At 41.2% G+C, this 14276-nt stretch overlaps 1 protein-coding gene across 1 annotated transcript in view; it reads right to left on the reverse strand.

The window, feature by feature from the left end:
- The window catches only part of COL9A1 (collagen type IX alpha 1 chain), a 146373-nt gene that overhangs the window by 86707 nt on the left and 45390 nt on the right, over nucleotides 1–14276 (reverse strand). The window contains exons 11-14 of the mRNA XM_066604332.1: nucleotides 11160–11213; nucleotides 9364–9399; nucleotides 2860–2883; nucleotides 2109–2162 (exon numbers count right to left, since the gene is read on the reverse strand). Coding sequence (XP_066460429.1) covers nucleotides 2109–2162; nucleotides 2860–2883; nucleotides 9364–9399; nucleotides 11160–11213 — 168 coding nt within the window. The remainder of the gene's footprint in view (nucleotides 1–2108; nucleotides 2163–2859; nucleotides 2884–9363; nucleotides 9400–11159; nucleotides 11214–14276) is intronic.

Raw genomic sequence — 14276 nt, forward strand, 5'->3', positions numbered from 1 at the left:
TTCCGCCAAGCCATCTTCATCTTCCTTTGATAGCCCTCGTTTGTGTCCTCCTCCAACATGCATGGGATCTTTATAGTGTTTAGTAAAGACTTTGAGACATTGTGATGTCAAGCGGCTTCAGTAAGTGTCATTCTACTACAAACATCTCTAACACCAGCATTCATAGGGTCCAGGCTGCAATTGTAGTGGATGTTTTTCTTGGTGTACCTTCTAGGCATCCTGATGTTGTTCACACGCACTTAACGTGCAAGACATGATGATAGGCATACTTTAATCATCTCTTATTACCCACAGGTGACCCAAAAATGCGGTAATAAGAGATACATATACAGAGCACACCCATGACAGATAGCTTACAAATTGTTCCTAACTTTCTTTGCATTTTTTATCATTGTAATAGCAACATGATGCAGCTACAGTGACATGCCCAATTTTATAGTATTTTCTATTAAAAAAAAGCCAGAATTTGATTAAATGCTCCACTTGTAAACCTTTTAGAAAGTTCCATTTCAACCTGTGAATCTGTAGGTACCAGATTTGTAACTTTCACCAAACACAAACCATTACAGGTTCCCCGCATTAGACAGGAGTGGCTATGGAATTTTCGTCTCTTATTACCCCATTCTCCTATTGCCCTGCTCTACCTTACTCTGCCAGACATAAAATGCAGATAATTATAGGTTTTTTTTCCCCAGACTAATATATCAATGACCTATCTTCAGAATCAGCTATAAATATTTGATTTGTAGGGGTCCACCACTCAGGATCCCTGCCAATCAGCTGTTTTAAGTGACCGCAGCACTCAGGTAAGCACTGCTATCACTTTACTGTATACCAGGCACAGCACCATATATCTCATAGTGGTATTGCCTGGTATTACAGTTCAGTCCCATTCACTTGAATAGGAGTGAGCTGCTTTCAGACCAAATGGCCAATAAATGAGACATCACAGACCTGACAAGATTTACACACTGTCTAATATAATAATGATCAGTACAGGAAGAGAATTGGTTACTAACTTCTAACACCTGGCAACAAATGAATCTAGAGTAGCTGCACCTATAGCAGCCAAGGTGTAATAACCAAGATGCAGAAGTAATTGGTCAATCCACAAACAGATTGAGTGACTGAAAACATCTGAGGGTAGGTGGTCATTCAGCTACACACTTACATCCTTGATCTAAAATAGTAGCAGAAGCTGCATCCTGACTGATAAATGATAGGCATGTACAGATGTATTTTTCTTTATCCTGACTTTTAATGCAACATGATATCATGGTGTGCCGTGCTATCGAGTTGGTTAATTTACACTTTGAATAGCTTTAGAATGAGTTTGTTGTGTTACGATAAGATAAAAATGGCTTTTTAATAGGTTAAAATAACTTTCACGCCGAGCTATCACAAGCTAAAATTTGCCACAACTGTATTTAACAACTCTTTTGCATATTTCTTTATATTCTGTACCATTAGGAGTAGAAAAATAGATGATTCCCCAGGTTTATTATGTGAGAAATCAGTCTGGAGCAAGTCTGAAGAATTTATTGATATGCTAGCAATCTCAGTCTAAGATCCTAGTAGGATAATTACAACAAGATAGCACGGATGTCACCTGTCATCTCTTCATGTGGTATTCGCCACCATTACTTTACTGATCATGTTACTACTGGCATGTACTGTACACACGTATTGTAGGTAAAGGTAAAATCTGACTGACTCCTAAGGTGACTTCACATCGTGACATTTTCTTGGCAGACTGTTTTTACTGGGTGGTTTGCTATTGCCTTCTCCAGTTATCTTTTACCCCCCAAGAAAGCTGGGTACTCATTTTAACGACCTCGGAAGAATGGAAGGCTGAGTCAACCTTGAGCCGGCTACCTGAACCACATGGGGATTGAATCTGCAAGGAATGCATGTCTGCTGTCTTAACACTCTGCGTACACTTGCATTGTGCTTCCTTACAATCCATGTTTGCTATTCAAATGTGTTAAGATGGGGGTGTGACAAAACTCAGCATTCTAGAAAAATATATTACCATGACTGAGGATCAAACACATTAGAAGGAAAATTCTGCAAAATATTTTCAAACATATATCTGTGTTGATTCTTACCACAACACCACTCCGACCCAACTCTCCTGGAAGCCCATTGGGACCGGGTGTTCCCTGTAATGAGAATTAGAATCAAAATTGGCAGCTATCCAAACATGATTTCAACTTTTACTGCTTAGTAAAGCAATGTAGAAAAAAGCTATACCCCTTTAAGGTTTCCTATATTTACATTCATAAAGACATTTCTATGTTTGATTACTGATATACTGTATATATTGTATTTCCAATGTACTTGCTCAAATACTGTATGTTAGTACATTGGCATACTTGTAAAACTATAGTAAAGCAACAAAGTCCTCTAAAAGGGGAATGTCTTTGTTTATAGCAGATCACCCCAAAACTTTCTAATGCAGATTCAATAGGACTAAAAGCAGACTGAAAATAGAAAGCCCAAACGCCGGTTAGTGTCTATTTTCGTTAAGTGAACGATGACACAATAAAATTACAGGCAGAAAAAATCTTTATTGTAAACTAAGGAATAATATACTTGGTGCTACATGACAGATTGTTACTACGCTTGAACTATGAATAGAACCCATTCTGGTATAATACTATGGAGCAGAAAAATCATATACATTATCATGACAACAGAGCATTTATGATGTATATACAGTCATCCCAGTGTTCAAGGGGCAAAAGCATTTCTATTCTACACATAATGTTCTAATAAAGTCTTTGTATTTACAAACAAAATGAGTTAGTGGTACATAGTATTTTCGTTATGACATGAGTTCAGAATTACGGTACTCACCCGTGGTCCTGCAACTCCTCCACCCTGATAAGAGGAAATGAAAACATGATTACATTGTACTGTATGTGCTTTTGTGAATGAAAAACAACGTGATGGAAAAATACTCATTTGTTAACTTATAGTGCTTTGGATGAAAAAGCCAAATACGATAATGAAGTACAAATGGCAATAGTAAATGCGCCAACTGCAAAATACTGCCAGTCACACCAGATGTACTAAGCAGACATTGTAAAATATGATGGCTATTGGTGACACCCATGCAACATGCAATTCAGATTTAAGGAGGAGTACCTGACACACAATATATATTTATTACTGTCTCCTTCTGTATGGAATATTGTAGTTTACTACACTATTGTAAGCAGCAAAAAAAAAAGGTAGGCCAACATACTCTGGCCTGGTGTATACCAAAAGGACACCAAGTAGAAAGAAACTATGGTGCATGCACAAGGAAAACTTCAAAAGTAGTTGACAAACATGAAGTGAACAGAGCCTTATGTGGATAGTATGCACCAAAATAGAACATGGTTGACAAATAATGAGTATGCAAATGTTTTGTGCAAGTTAAAGGTGCGTTCTGTCCAGCACCAAATGACTATTGCAGCCAATTACTGGCCACAGCATTGACATCACTAGTGACAATATGCCACTGCCACAATCAAGTGACTGGTTGCAATGATAACAGGAGGTGGCATAGAGTTTATGGTGCCAAAAATCATGGGAATGGCTTCAAACTTAAAAGAGATCAGTTCAGATAAGTCCAATACATGCCATGCTGTGGAGACGAATTCTCTGTAATACTTGACTTCTAGTTGTGTTTCTCGGATTTCTCTGCTGAACATAGTTATCTCTGACCAAGTTTAAGAATCTGTACAATGTATGTCTGTAGGACTTTTCTGCAATGCACTGCTAGTAATAAAGGCTATGCAGTATCTATGTCTATGCACTCTGGAATCTTAGTGTATGAGTTGAGATTCCATACGGCACTACTGGCCGAGATAAGAGTCAATCAACCAAGCTACAATGCATGCCTTTAATATGCTATCTCATCTTAATATTTCTAAAGCAATTACTGTGGCAGCTTAATCTCTACCACAGCCCAAAATGACCAAGACATACTTCATTTGTTGCAATAATTTATAGTTCTCATCAGCACTATATATAATTTGATATTCACACCGCATTTCACTTTAACTTGAAGTTATAACTGAAACAAAATTAAATAATAAGACATAACTAATTATCTATTGTCAAAGCCACATTAAAAGCTCCACCTTTATCCAATTACACTAGATTAAGCTAATTAAAAGCAGACTGAAGTAGAACAAAGAATCATCGTCTAAATGGAAATCTTGGTGTTTTCTTCACCTAACAGTTTAACATGTGAGATCTATTCTGAGTAATGTTATTGCTTCTACTGGGACTAAGGACTCACTCACATGAGCGTATGTTGGCTGCACGTATTTTTTAGGGCTTCAACACATGGATGTGTATTTGTTCCGTTATTTGGCTGTGAAAATCACGGACGCATAACGGGACGAGACAAAACCATTGATTTCAATGGTTACGTTTTGACTAGCGGGATTCTCGCGCATTAATACTACGCATGAGAAAAGATAGGACTTGCCCTATTGCTAATATGGGAGTGAAGTTGATCGATTCCTCGATGAGACGAGCCGAATCCACAAAACATCACACCTTCCAAGGAGGACATGCAAATACATAGAATAAATGTAAGAAAAATGTGGTTGTACAGGCAATCCCTTTTCTTAAAGAGGTGCAAAATGTATTTCTAAGCTCGTCTCCTCTGTTTTTATTAAGAATAGATCCAGCATACAACAGACGAGTTTCGGGGCCATTGCACCCCTTCCTCAGTAGTTTAGTTGGGGACACAGCTGAAACTGGTGTTTTTTTAACAGAGGAGTCGAGCTTAGTAATACATCTCGCACCTCTTTAAACCACTTTTTTCCTACATTTATTCTCTGTGAATCTTTGAATAACTGCTTGTTTACTGTGAATGGAGATGGGAAGCCCAAGTAGTCTCTGACTTGTTTCACCTCCATTCACTGAGTGATTATTTCTCTTGTGTGAAAGCACAGAAGCGATTATCGCTGGGAGGATTATCAGGCACTAATTGTATGGTTATTAAATCTATAGGGCAAGAAATTGTATACGCCTATTAGACACTCTCATGAAACAAGCATTTCTACACTGTTTTGTTAGCAGACTGCCCAGTATTTAAGGAAATATACAGGGAAATTGTTTACTAAAGATAATACATGGAAAAAATAGTTCTGATGCTAATAAAAAAAAGTCTAAACAACATTTGCATTGTTCTGTAAACAAAAACGGTTACCTGATGATTAGTGAAAACTAATGATGATACTAATTAAAGATGAGCAAGCCGCTGTTGCCGGCGGCTGCATTAAAGACAATGGTCTGCCGGCACCCCTGAATTGTTTTTCATGGTAGGGCTTTACATATAAGCTCTTCCCTGAAAAGCAATAATTTCTGACCTCTCCACCACTGCCTTGTCCCCCGCGGGGATGGAGAACACATCTGCCGTATGTGGCAGATGTTTCCTTCATCCACACTAGTAAAAAGAATTCCCTGCTGCTGCTATATGTAAAGCCCTTCCATGAAAAACAATTCAGGGGTGCTGGCAGACCATTGTTTTCAATGGAGCCTCCGGCAGCAGCCGCGGGGCATTAAAAAATGTTTGAGTCTCCCATTGACTTCAATGGGGCTCGTTACTCAAAACGAGCTCTCAAGCATTACAAAAACCTCGGCTCGAGTAACGAGCACCCGAGCATTTTGGTGCTCGCTCATCTCTAATTCTGATCTATGGAACATTCTAAAGTATATCCAATAAACTGTCATACTGCAAAAATAGACTTCACTGGATGACCGTTTTATTGCCAATAATCTGTTAGAATTATAATTTGCATATTAGCTGTTGTAACAGCAGAAATATCTGTCCAACTATAGACATCCTCAGACTCTTGAAGACCAGTGAAAGACTACATAATAATCATCATTAGCACACAATAGGTGCTAGGATTAGAAGCTCTTAAACAATATGTGCACTACTCTTAAGTCTATGTCCGCCTGCAGACGGCCGGGTCGGATCCCGCTGCAAGAATTCTCGCAGCGGGACCAGACCCGAGCCCCTGCAGGGACCAGCGTGGCACTCACCTCTCCCGCGGCTCTGGCTCCTTGATGTGCCGGCTGCCGGCCAGCCGGCGCATGCGCAGAGCGGAGCCGTCGGCCGGGGAGTGACAATAGGGCATGCTGCGATTTGTTTTCCGCGTGTGATTTCGCGCAGACAAATCACGTCCGTCTGCCTAGGATTGCATTTTCTAATGCAAACCCATGGCAGCGGCCACGGGCAAAAAATTCTGCGGGAAATCCCGCCGCGGAATTTTCGCCCGTGTGCAGGGGGCCTTAGTAATATAAATCTATATATACATATATGGTCCATAAAAGGGTGAGTAATGTAAAGGGGCTGTTTGAGTTGTTGATTTTAAGCCCCGGGGATGGTTGCTTCAACTAAAAAGGCTTTCCCATGCAGTAAAATAAGTAACAAGAATATGCTCCCCTCTCCCACTTCTGCTATGTCCCGAAGTGCTGCTCCAGGTCCCCCTTGTGATGTCACGTTTATAGGCTGCCCCAGCCTGTTTACTGGATGTCAGTGGTGCTGCAGCCAATGACAGAACTCAGTAATCGATCTAAACTCTGTTATTGGCTGCAGTGCCTGTGACGTCCTGTAAACCAGGCACGACTGCAGCTTGTAAACAAACACAGGCACGGAGGACCCAGCTCCGGTGCGGAACACATCAGGATCAGGGAGAGGTAAGCATATTTCTGATACTTATTTTACTGCATTGGAAAGACCCTTTAGTTAAAACCCACAACTCCCTGGAACTTGGACAACCCCTTCAATAAATACGATGCATTGTATTCTTTATCTTGTACCGATCCAGAATTACAACCTATATTATAGCCCAGAATTTTCTTCACAGCTCTCCTAGTTGTCAGTGGAAACAGTCTACAAGTAACTGATCTTATATAATGCGGGGTATAAAGTGTAGTTGTCAAAAGTAGAGTAAACGCCATGCAGACATTAACCCCTTAGTGACCGGGCTTTTTTGCTTTTTTCCATTTTTGTTTTTTCCTACTCCCTTTTAAAAAATCGTAGCTCCTTTATTTATCCATTGACATTGCTGTATGAGGGCTTGTTTTTTGCGGGACGAGTTGTATTTTTCAATGGCACTATTTATTGTACCATATAATTTACTGAAAAACTTTTTAAAAATTCTTAGCGGAGAGAAATGGAAAAAAAAACGACATTCCACCATCTTTCGGTGCGTCCTGTTTCCATGGCGCACAAACTGCAACAAAAATGACCTGATATTTTTATTGCATGTGTCAGTACGATTACTACGATACCAAACTTATATAGTATTGTTTTTGCTGTAGTACTTGTATTTTTTTTTTAAATATTTAATTTTTTTCAATTATTTTCTGCGGTCATTTTGTGCGCGCGATAACTTTTTTATTTTTCTGTCGACGTAGTTGAGCAAGGGCTCATTTTTTGCAGGATTTCCTGTAGTTTCCAACAGTATTAATTTGGAATACATACAACTTTTTGATCGCTTTTTATTGCGTTTTTTCTGGGAGACAGGGTAACTAAAAAAATGCATTTCTGGCGTTCTTTATTTTTTTTTTTCAGACGACTTTCACCGTGCAGAAAAAATAATGCACTACTTTGATAGATCGGACTTTTATGGACGCGGTGATACCAAATACATATTTTTATTTTATGATTTAGATTTTTTAATAATAGATATAGCAAAAGGGGGGTGATTTAAACTTTTATAACTTTTTTTTTTTTTTACAATTTAAAAAACTTTATTGATCTTTTTTTTTACTTTACTTTGAAGTCCCCCTGGTGGACTTTAACATGCGATGCTTTGATCGCTCCTGCAGTATGACGTAATGCTATAGCATTACGTCATACGGCTTTTTTACAGTCAGTCTATGAAGCCACCCTGTGTGGATGGCTTGATAGGCAGTCTGCTAAGGCAGCCCTGGGGCCATTCATTAGGCCCCCGGCTGCCATGACACCTGCACGGATCCCCCGATCTCACCGCGGGGGGGCCGTGCGGGACCCCCAAACAGCGTTCGGGGGATTTAAATGCCACTGTCAGAATTGACAGCGGCATTTAAAGGGTTAATAGCCGCGAACGGCCGAGCGCGGCTATTGCCCGCGGGTGTCAGCTGTAATAAACAGCTGATGCCCGCGCTGTATGGAGGGAGATAGTGGCGCTACCTCCCTCCATACACGTCCTGCCAGGACGTAAAAACACTATAGGGTGGTCACTAAGGGGTTAAGCAAGCAAAACATGCTGTAAGATTGGATTTCTGTCGTTATAACGGCAGCTCTGACAATTTTCACCAATCTTAATCTATTCATATTATTTTACATTGTTTGCTTTGTACATTTATACCCAGATAGTACTGTTAGGAATGAAGATCATTTATACTTCGAGATTAGAGATGAGCGAGCACCCAAATGCTCGGGTCCTCGTTATTCGAGTCGAGCTTTTCGTAAAATTCGAGAGCTCTACTCGAGTAACTTGACTACAATGGGAGACCCGAGCATTTTTGTATGTGGGCCGCCTGGCCCTGAACTTTTTTTCTTTTTTTGGTCTCTCCCTCTCTCTCTCTCTCTCTCTCTCCCTGCATACCTGCCAAAAAATTTGCCATTGACGTACGCTGCGTCGCAGCGGGGAGGGACAAAAACTGACACGTCACAGCGGGGAGGGGCCAAAAACTGGGGCGGGGTCGAACACAGCGTGATGCATGCTTGAGTAGCGAGCACCATCAAGTATGCTAATACTCGAACGAGCATCAAGCTCGGCAGAGTACCTTCGCTCAACTCTATTCGAGAATTATTCCTGGCCTTAAATGGGCTGTCCAGTTACAAATTCAGTTTTCTAAAATTAGAGCCAAAATATTAAAAACAACAAAACAAATGGTACTTACCCAGCCTCAGCTCTGGCAATCCAGCATTGCAGCCCCACAATTCTCTCAGTCTCTGTTGACAGTAGAAGTCAGGTGACCGCTGCCTGCCAATCAGAGACCCCAGCATCACTGTTCCGAATTTCTGGTATCATGGCACCCAAGATGTGAGTGCTGATGCCAGGAGGACAGGCAGTGACTCTGCGGCCTCTAATTGGAAACAGTTGTCATCTGACTTCCGCTGTCAACACAGACTGCGAGAATTGCAAAGTTGCAACGCTAAATCACTGGGGCTGAGGAAGACTAAGTACCGTTTCTTCTATTTATTCTTTTATTCATTTGCCTCTAATTTTAAAAACTGAATTTGTAACTGGACTGCCCCTTTAAATCATTGTGTCCCAGTTGCTCTTAGCTCATGTCAAGCATATTCACAGATGGAATGAAAAAAACTAATTGTCTGAATCTGTTATTTTTACTTACCGACAAACCGCGAGAACCTGGTAATCCAGGCTCGCCCTGCAAAAAATAAATGCATTAAGTAAAGGCCCATAATAATGACTGTAAAGATTATTTAATAATATTCGCAATAGTTATAATGCTACCTGAACATAGAAATTATCTAATATACTGTTATGTTTGAAACAAATGAAATAAATCCCATCACCAGACACAGGGTGTTTTACAACAATTTGCAGTCTGCAGTTGACTGACAGAGTACAGACTGCTAGGACCCGGTAAAGAACTTACAGGACAGCAGCAGCAGATTGAAGTGCCTTACTGAAATGCAGTGTCTTCTATAGTTACTGTATATAATAGCAACACTGAAAACAACCCTCCAATCCTCAATATACATAGATGGTCACATGGGTTTTCTGACTATCTGATACACGCTGTGTGAGAGCAGCATGTAGTGTCTTAGACTACCGATACATACTAATGCATAGTGTACAACAGAGAAGCGGTGGAGTAATTATTGTTTGTTGAGGACAGGATGGTTGCTTTAATTCCAACCCTTAGGCCTCATGTCCACGGGGAAAATCAGGCCCACTGCGGATTCTTCATGTAGAATCCGTAGCGGGTCCCTCCTGCCCCGCGGACATGAGGCCTAAAAATAAGAATAAACTTACCTGCTCCAGACGATGCGGATCTTCCTTCCATCGCGGCTGGATCTTCTTTCTTCGGCCCAGCGGATGTGCTCGGCACGCTGGCGGCGTACCGCGCGCATGCGCCGGGCACATCTGCCGGGCCGAAGAAAGAAAATCCGGCCGCGAAGAAGGGAAGAACCGCATCCTCCGGAGCAGGTGAGTTTAATTCTGGTACCGGTCTCCCGCGGATCCGGACGGCTTTCATAGGCTTCAATAGAAGCCTGCGGGAGACCTGCACTAAAATGGAGCATGTCCATTTTTTCCCCCGCACGCGGATTCACGCCTGACGGGAAAAATGACAGCCGCAGGTATTTAACTACCCGCGGGTGTCCAATGCATTCCTATGGGGCCCGTGGACATGAGGCCTTACTATTTGACTCAAACTATGTTATAGATACTATAATCATAGTAATTTTCTCCCCCTTTGGTCTTCCTTCTCCCAAATTTACTTCTATAATTAAGGTCTCTTATGCACGGTTGCTGCAAATTTCAGCCACCCAAATTGTGGCAAAAAAACCATGAACGAGAGGCAGCCGCGACCAAGTCACGTCTGCATCTGACATTTCCTCGCCTATTCAGACAGCCGGGTGCAGCGTGTATACGCCGCAGCCCAGAATACTGTTGGCAGGGGGGAGAGAGTTCAGATCTGCTAAACTCCCTCCCTTCTCCGCCCCTTGTTGGCTGCTGGGTAAGGGGGCAGGACGGGGGCATGAGGGGGCCGGAACTTAGCAGTGCTAGTCATGCTAAACTCCCTCCAACACCTATGGGAGCTATCGGCAAGGGAAGGGGGAGGGACTTTAGCAGCATGAGACATGTGCGCTACTTTTCCAGCCATCCAATTTAACGTGTTGGAAAATCGCCCATTTGAACAAATGTATTGGAATCCAATGCTTCAGATGGTCGTGATTTTCGGCCGGCGTTTTATCATGGCAAAATCGCCATGATAAAACGCTCATGTGAATAAAGCCTCACACATCCATTTTTATTGGCTAATGCATGCGGCCATAATCATACTAAGAACTTAAAAATGAATTCAAGAGTACCATAAAAGTGGAAAAGCACTAGAATAACTCATTAATGATTTTCTCATTTTCTTTTTCAGAAATATGACTAGATTTCCAATATACCCACCTTTTGACCTCTTGGTCCAGAAGTCCCGGCATTTCCCTCAGGTCCAGTTAGTCCCTAAAAGTAATGAACAAGAAGTAACAATAGGTATTTCTGTTATGGTCTCCATCATTTAGATATTAAATAAATCATAATAAACTAAATAGTATAGTGGTTGACAGTATTGATGTATTAAATGGGTTCTCTGGTTGCCGAACAATTTTTTAATTATAGGCCCAAATGTGTTAAAATAATAAAAGCAGTGGTATTTACCATTGTCTGTCCCAGAGACCCAGTGCCACAACCCCGTAGCCCTCCCTGTGTTTGTGGAATAAATAGCACCTGATCACTGTAGCCAATCAGAGGCTGCAGCAGTCAGGTGCCATTGTCTTGTCATCACCACTCAGATGCTGAGAGCCATGATGCCAGGAGAATGACACGTGACTACTGTGACCTTTCATTGGTTGCAGCGGTCAGCTGATAGCCGTTCCACAACAAAGACTGAAAGGACTGCAGGGCTGTAGCTATGGAGGATGAGTAAGCACCCCTACTTTTGTTATTTTAACACATTTGGTACTATAAATAAAAATTGTCCAAAAATTGGACAACCCCTTTAACACTTGAAAATAGTGTACAGAGAATAAATAGATAAATAAATAAATCAAACGGCTAAATAGATTACATTCTTTCTGTGTTAACTGTTTATTATTGGCAAGATCATGCAGCCATTGGCTGCCATGGCTGGGCAGGGTTTCAGCTGCAAGTTTTTCTCCTGTGTCCACCTCAGTAATTGTCCCACCTGCTCAGTCTTGCTTCCCTTTCTGCTCCACTTGGTATGTGGAGGGATCTCTGGTGTGGTTAGCAGCAGCTCCTAAAGTTGCTGCATCTTCTCTGATGTTGGACAAGATGTTGAGTAAGTGATAGGAGAGCAAGGCAACATTACTGCAAAAAAGCAAGACTGAGCCTGTGTGACCACCTTGTACTTAGGAGGACACAGAATAGAAACAGCAGGTGGTGCTATTCTAACATTAGTCCTAGAATATCCTGGGACAGAAATATTTTTTAATTGCAAATACAAAAAATGTTTATAATTTTGGTTTGGATTTAACTGGGACAACCCCTTAAATGCAATAAAATCAAATAAAACCATTTGGAATATATTAAGAGAGGAACGACTAATAAATATGAATGAAACCATTCCTGAAAAGGTCAATTATATATTGATTAGAGGAAAGAAAACATATTTCCTTCATTTGCTCACCTTATTATATTTTGCCTTCTATCAATAATGTTTTGTTGGTTTATCCTAACAAGGAAATCACACTAATAAATGAGGGAAGAACCGCTGACTGACAAGGCATTGCAGTCCTCATTCACCTACAGAAGATCACTCCCTGGTTCTGGGATTCAAGAATCTCGCATCCAGGAAGTGATGCCTCTGATTAGTTCATACAGCGCTACTTAGTCAATCAATGTAGCGCTCGATGAACCAATACGAGAGCTGTGATTGGTTCATCCAGCTCTGCATTGATTGGCTGAGCAGAGTTTGAAGAATCAATCACGTTATGGAGGCAGGATTTATGAATTGGCCAATCAATGCCAGTGCTCAGCCAATTCATAAACCATGCCTTTACAATGTGATTGGTTCTTCATACTCTGTGCAGCCAATCAATGCAAAGCTGAATGAACCAATCACAGCCCTCGCATTGGTTCATTGAGCACTGCATTGATTGGCTGAGTAGAGCTGAATATACCAATCAGAGCGATCGCTTCCTGGAGGCAGAATTTTTGAATCCCGCAATCAGGAAGTGATCTACTGTGGGTGAACGAGAACTGCAGGACACCCAGCGGAGCTCCAGAGAGCAGCGGGAGGACCCAGACCGAGCCTGCTAGGTAAGTATTCCTTTATTTTTCGGGGAAGGCAGCTAATGCAGCTAGGGCTTATTTTAGGAATAAACAAAAAGGCTTCATAGGGAAGCATGGGCTACAAAAAAAAAATCACAAATCACTCCAATATTGAACATGTCACAATTGTTTTTCTCACAACATAACATCAGAGAAAACATTGTGAAGGAACCCATTGAAAAGCATGGGCTTCACATGCATACATTTTGTATCACTGTCGAGCATCATGAGAAAATCGTGCAATTTTGTCACCCTTGTTAAAGCAACCTTACTCTTACTTGATTGACTTTTCAATGCTTGTGCTGCACTTTTTTAGGAGCCATAATAATGTTAACATTAAGTTTAAGTTCCTTATCTCCTTAGTTCTATAAACATATTGGTGCAACAGGAACCCATTAATGGTCTCATAGAGCATCTAATTAGGTTGCTTGTATTAAACCATTATACAACATGTAGATGATTGGAGCAAAGGAAAAAAAGCCAATATTTTTGATAAATAAATCTAAATTGCAAATGCTTGTAAATCCTTAAAGAGGCTATCTGTCCATAGCAAGTGACAATTAGAAACGCCATGATTTGCTGAAAGGTTTGTGTGTGTGGGGGGGGGGGGGGGTGGCGGGGGGGGGGGTGTTTAACCAATGAAACCCTCAAAATTGTTAGAATGAAAGGGTCGTGTGGTACAGAGGCTCCTTCAGAAGTTTCTCTGCACAGCACCACAGTCATCCAGATGCTGCACCTGTACATCAGCTCAGGTGAGTTGAGCGGAGAAGCAGTTCATTATCCATCACCTGGATGAGGTTTTGTGCAGAAAAAAAGCCCTATGATTGTGGGGGTTCCAGTAGTCAGATTCCCCCAAATCTTTAAGTCATAGCATTCTATTAATCTATTTCTATCTTACAATGCTTAGTTCTAGAAAACATGGGCAATCCTGGCAATCTATATATGACTGCAATTTCAACTCCCACAGAGGTTATTAGCCAGTTTTCTTTCGCTGACAGAAAGGCTAACTAAGAAGCATTGACTATTGTGGGAGCTGCACTACCAGCCATTAGTAGTTATTACTGGTGGAAAACAGTGAGGGAACACAGATAGAAATAAAACTTGGCTACAAATAACATTAAACAATAAAAGGGGGTCAAAACCTAATGAGAATAGGAGTCAGTTTTTCTTTAAATGGATTCAACAATGTAAACAATGCATAGCATCATTTTTGTTGCCATGGATACGTCCAGGGTC

The sequence above is a fragment of the Eleutherodactylus coqui genome, chromosome 1 (genome assembly GCF_035609145.1).
Source record: "Eleutherodactylus coqui strain aEleCoq1 chromosome 1, aEleCoq1.hap1, whole genome shotgun sequence".
Classification (NCBI taxonomy): Eukaryota; Metazoa; Chordata; class Amphibia; order Anura; family Eleutherodactylidae; genus Eleutherodactylus; species Eleutherodactylus coqui.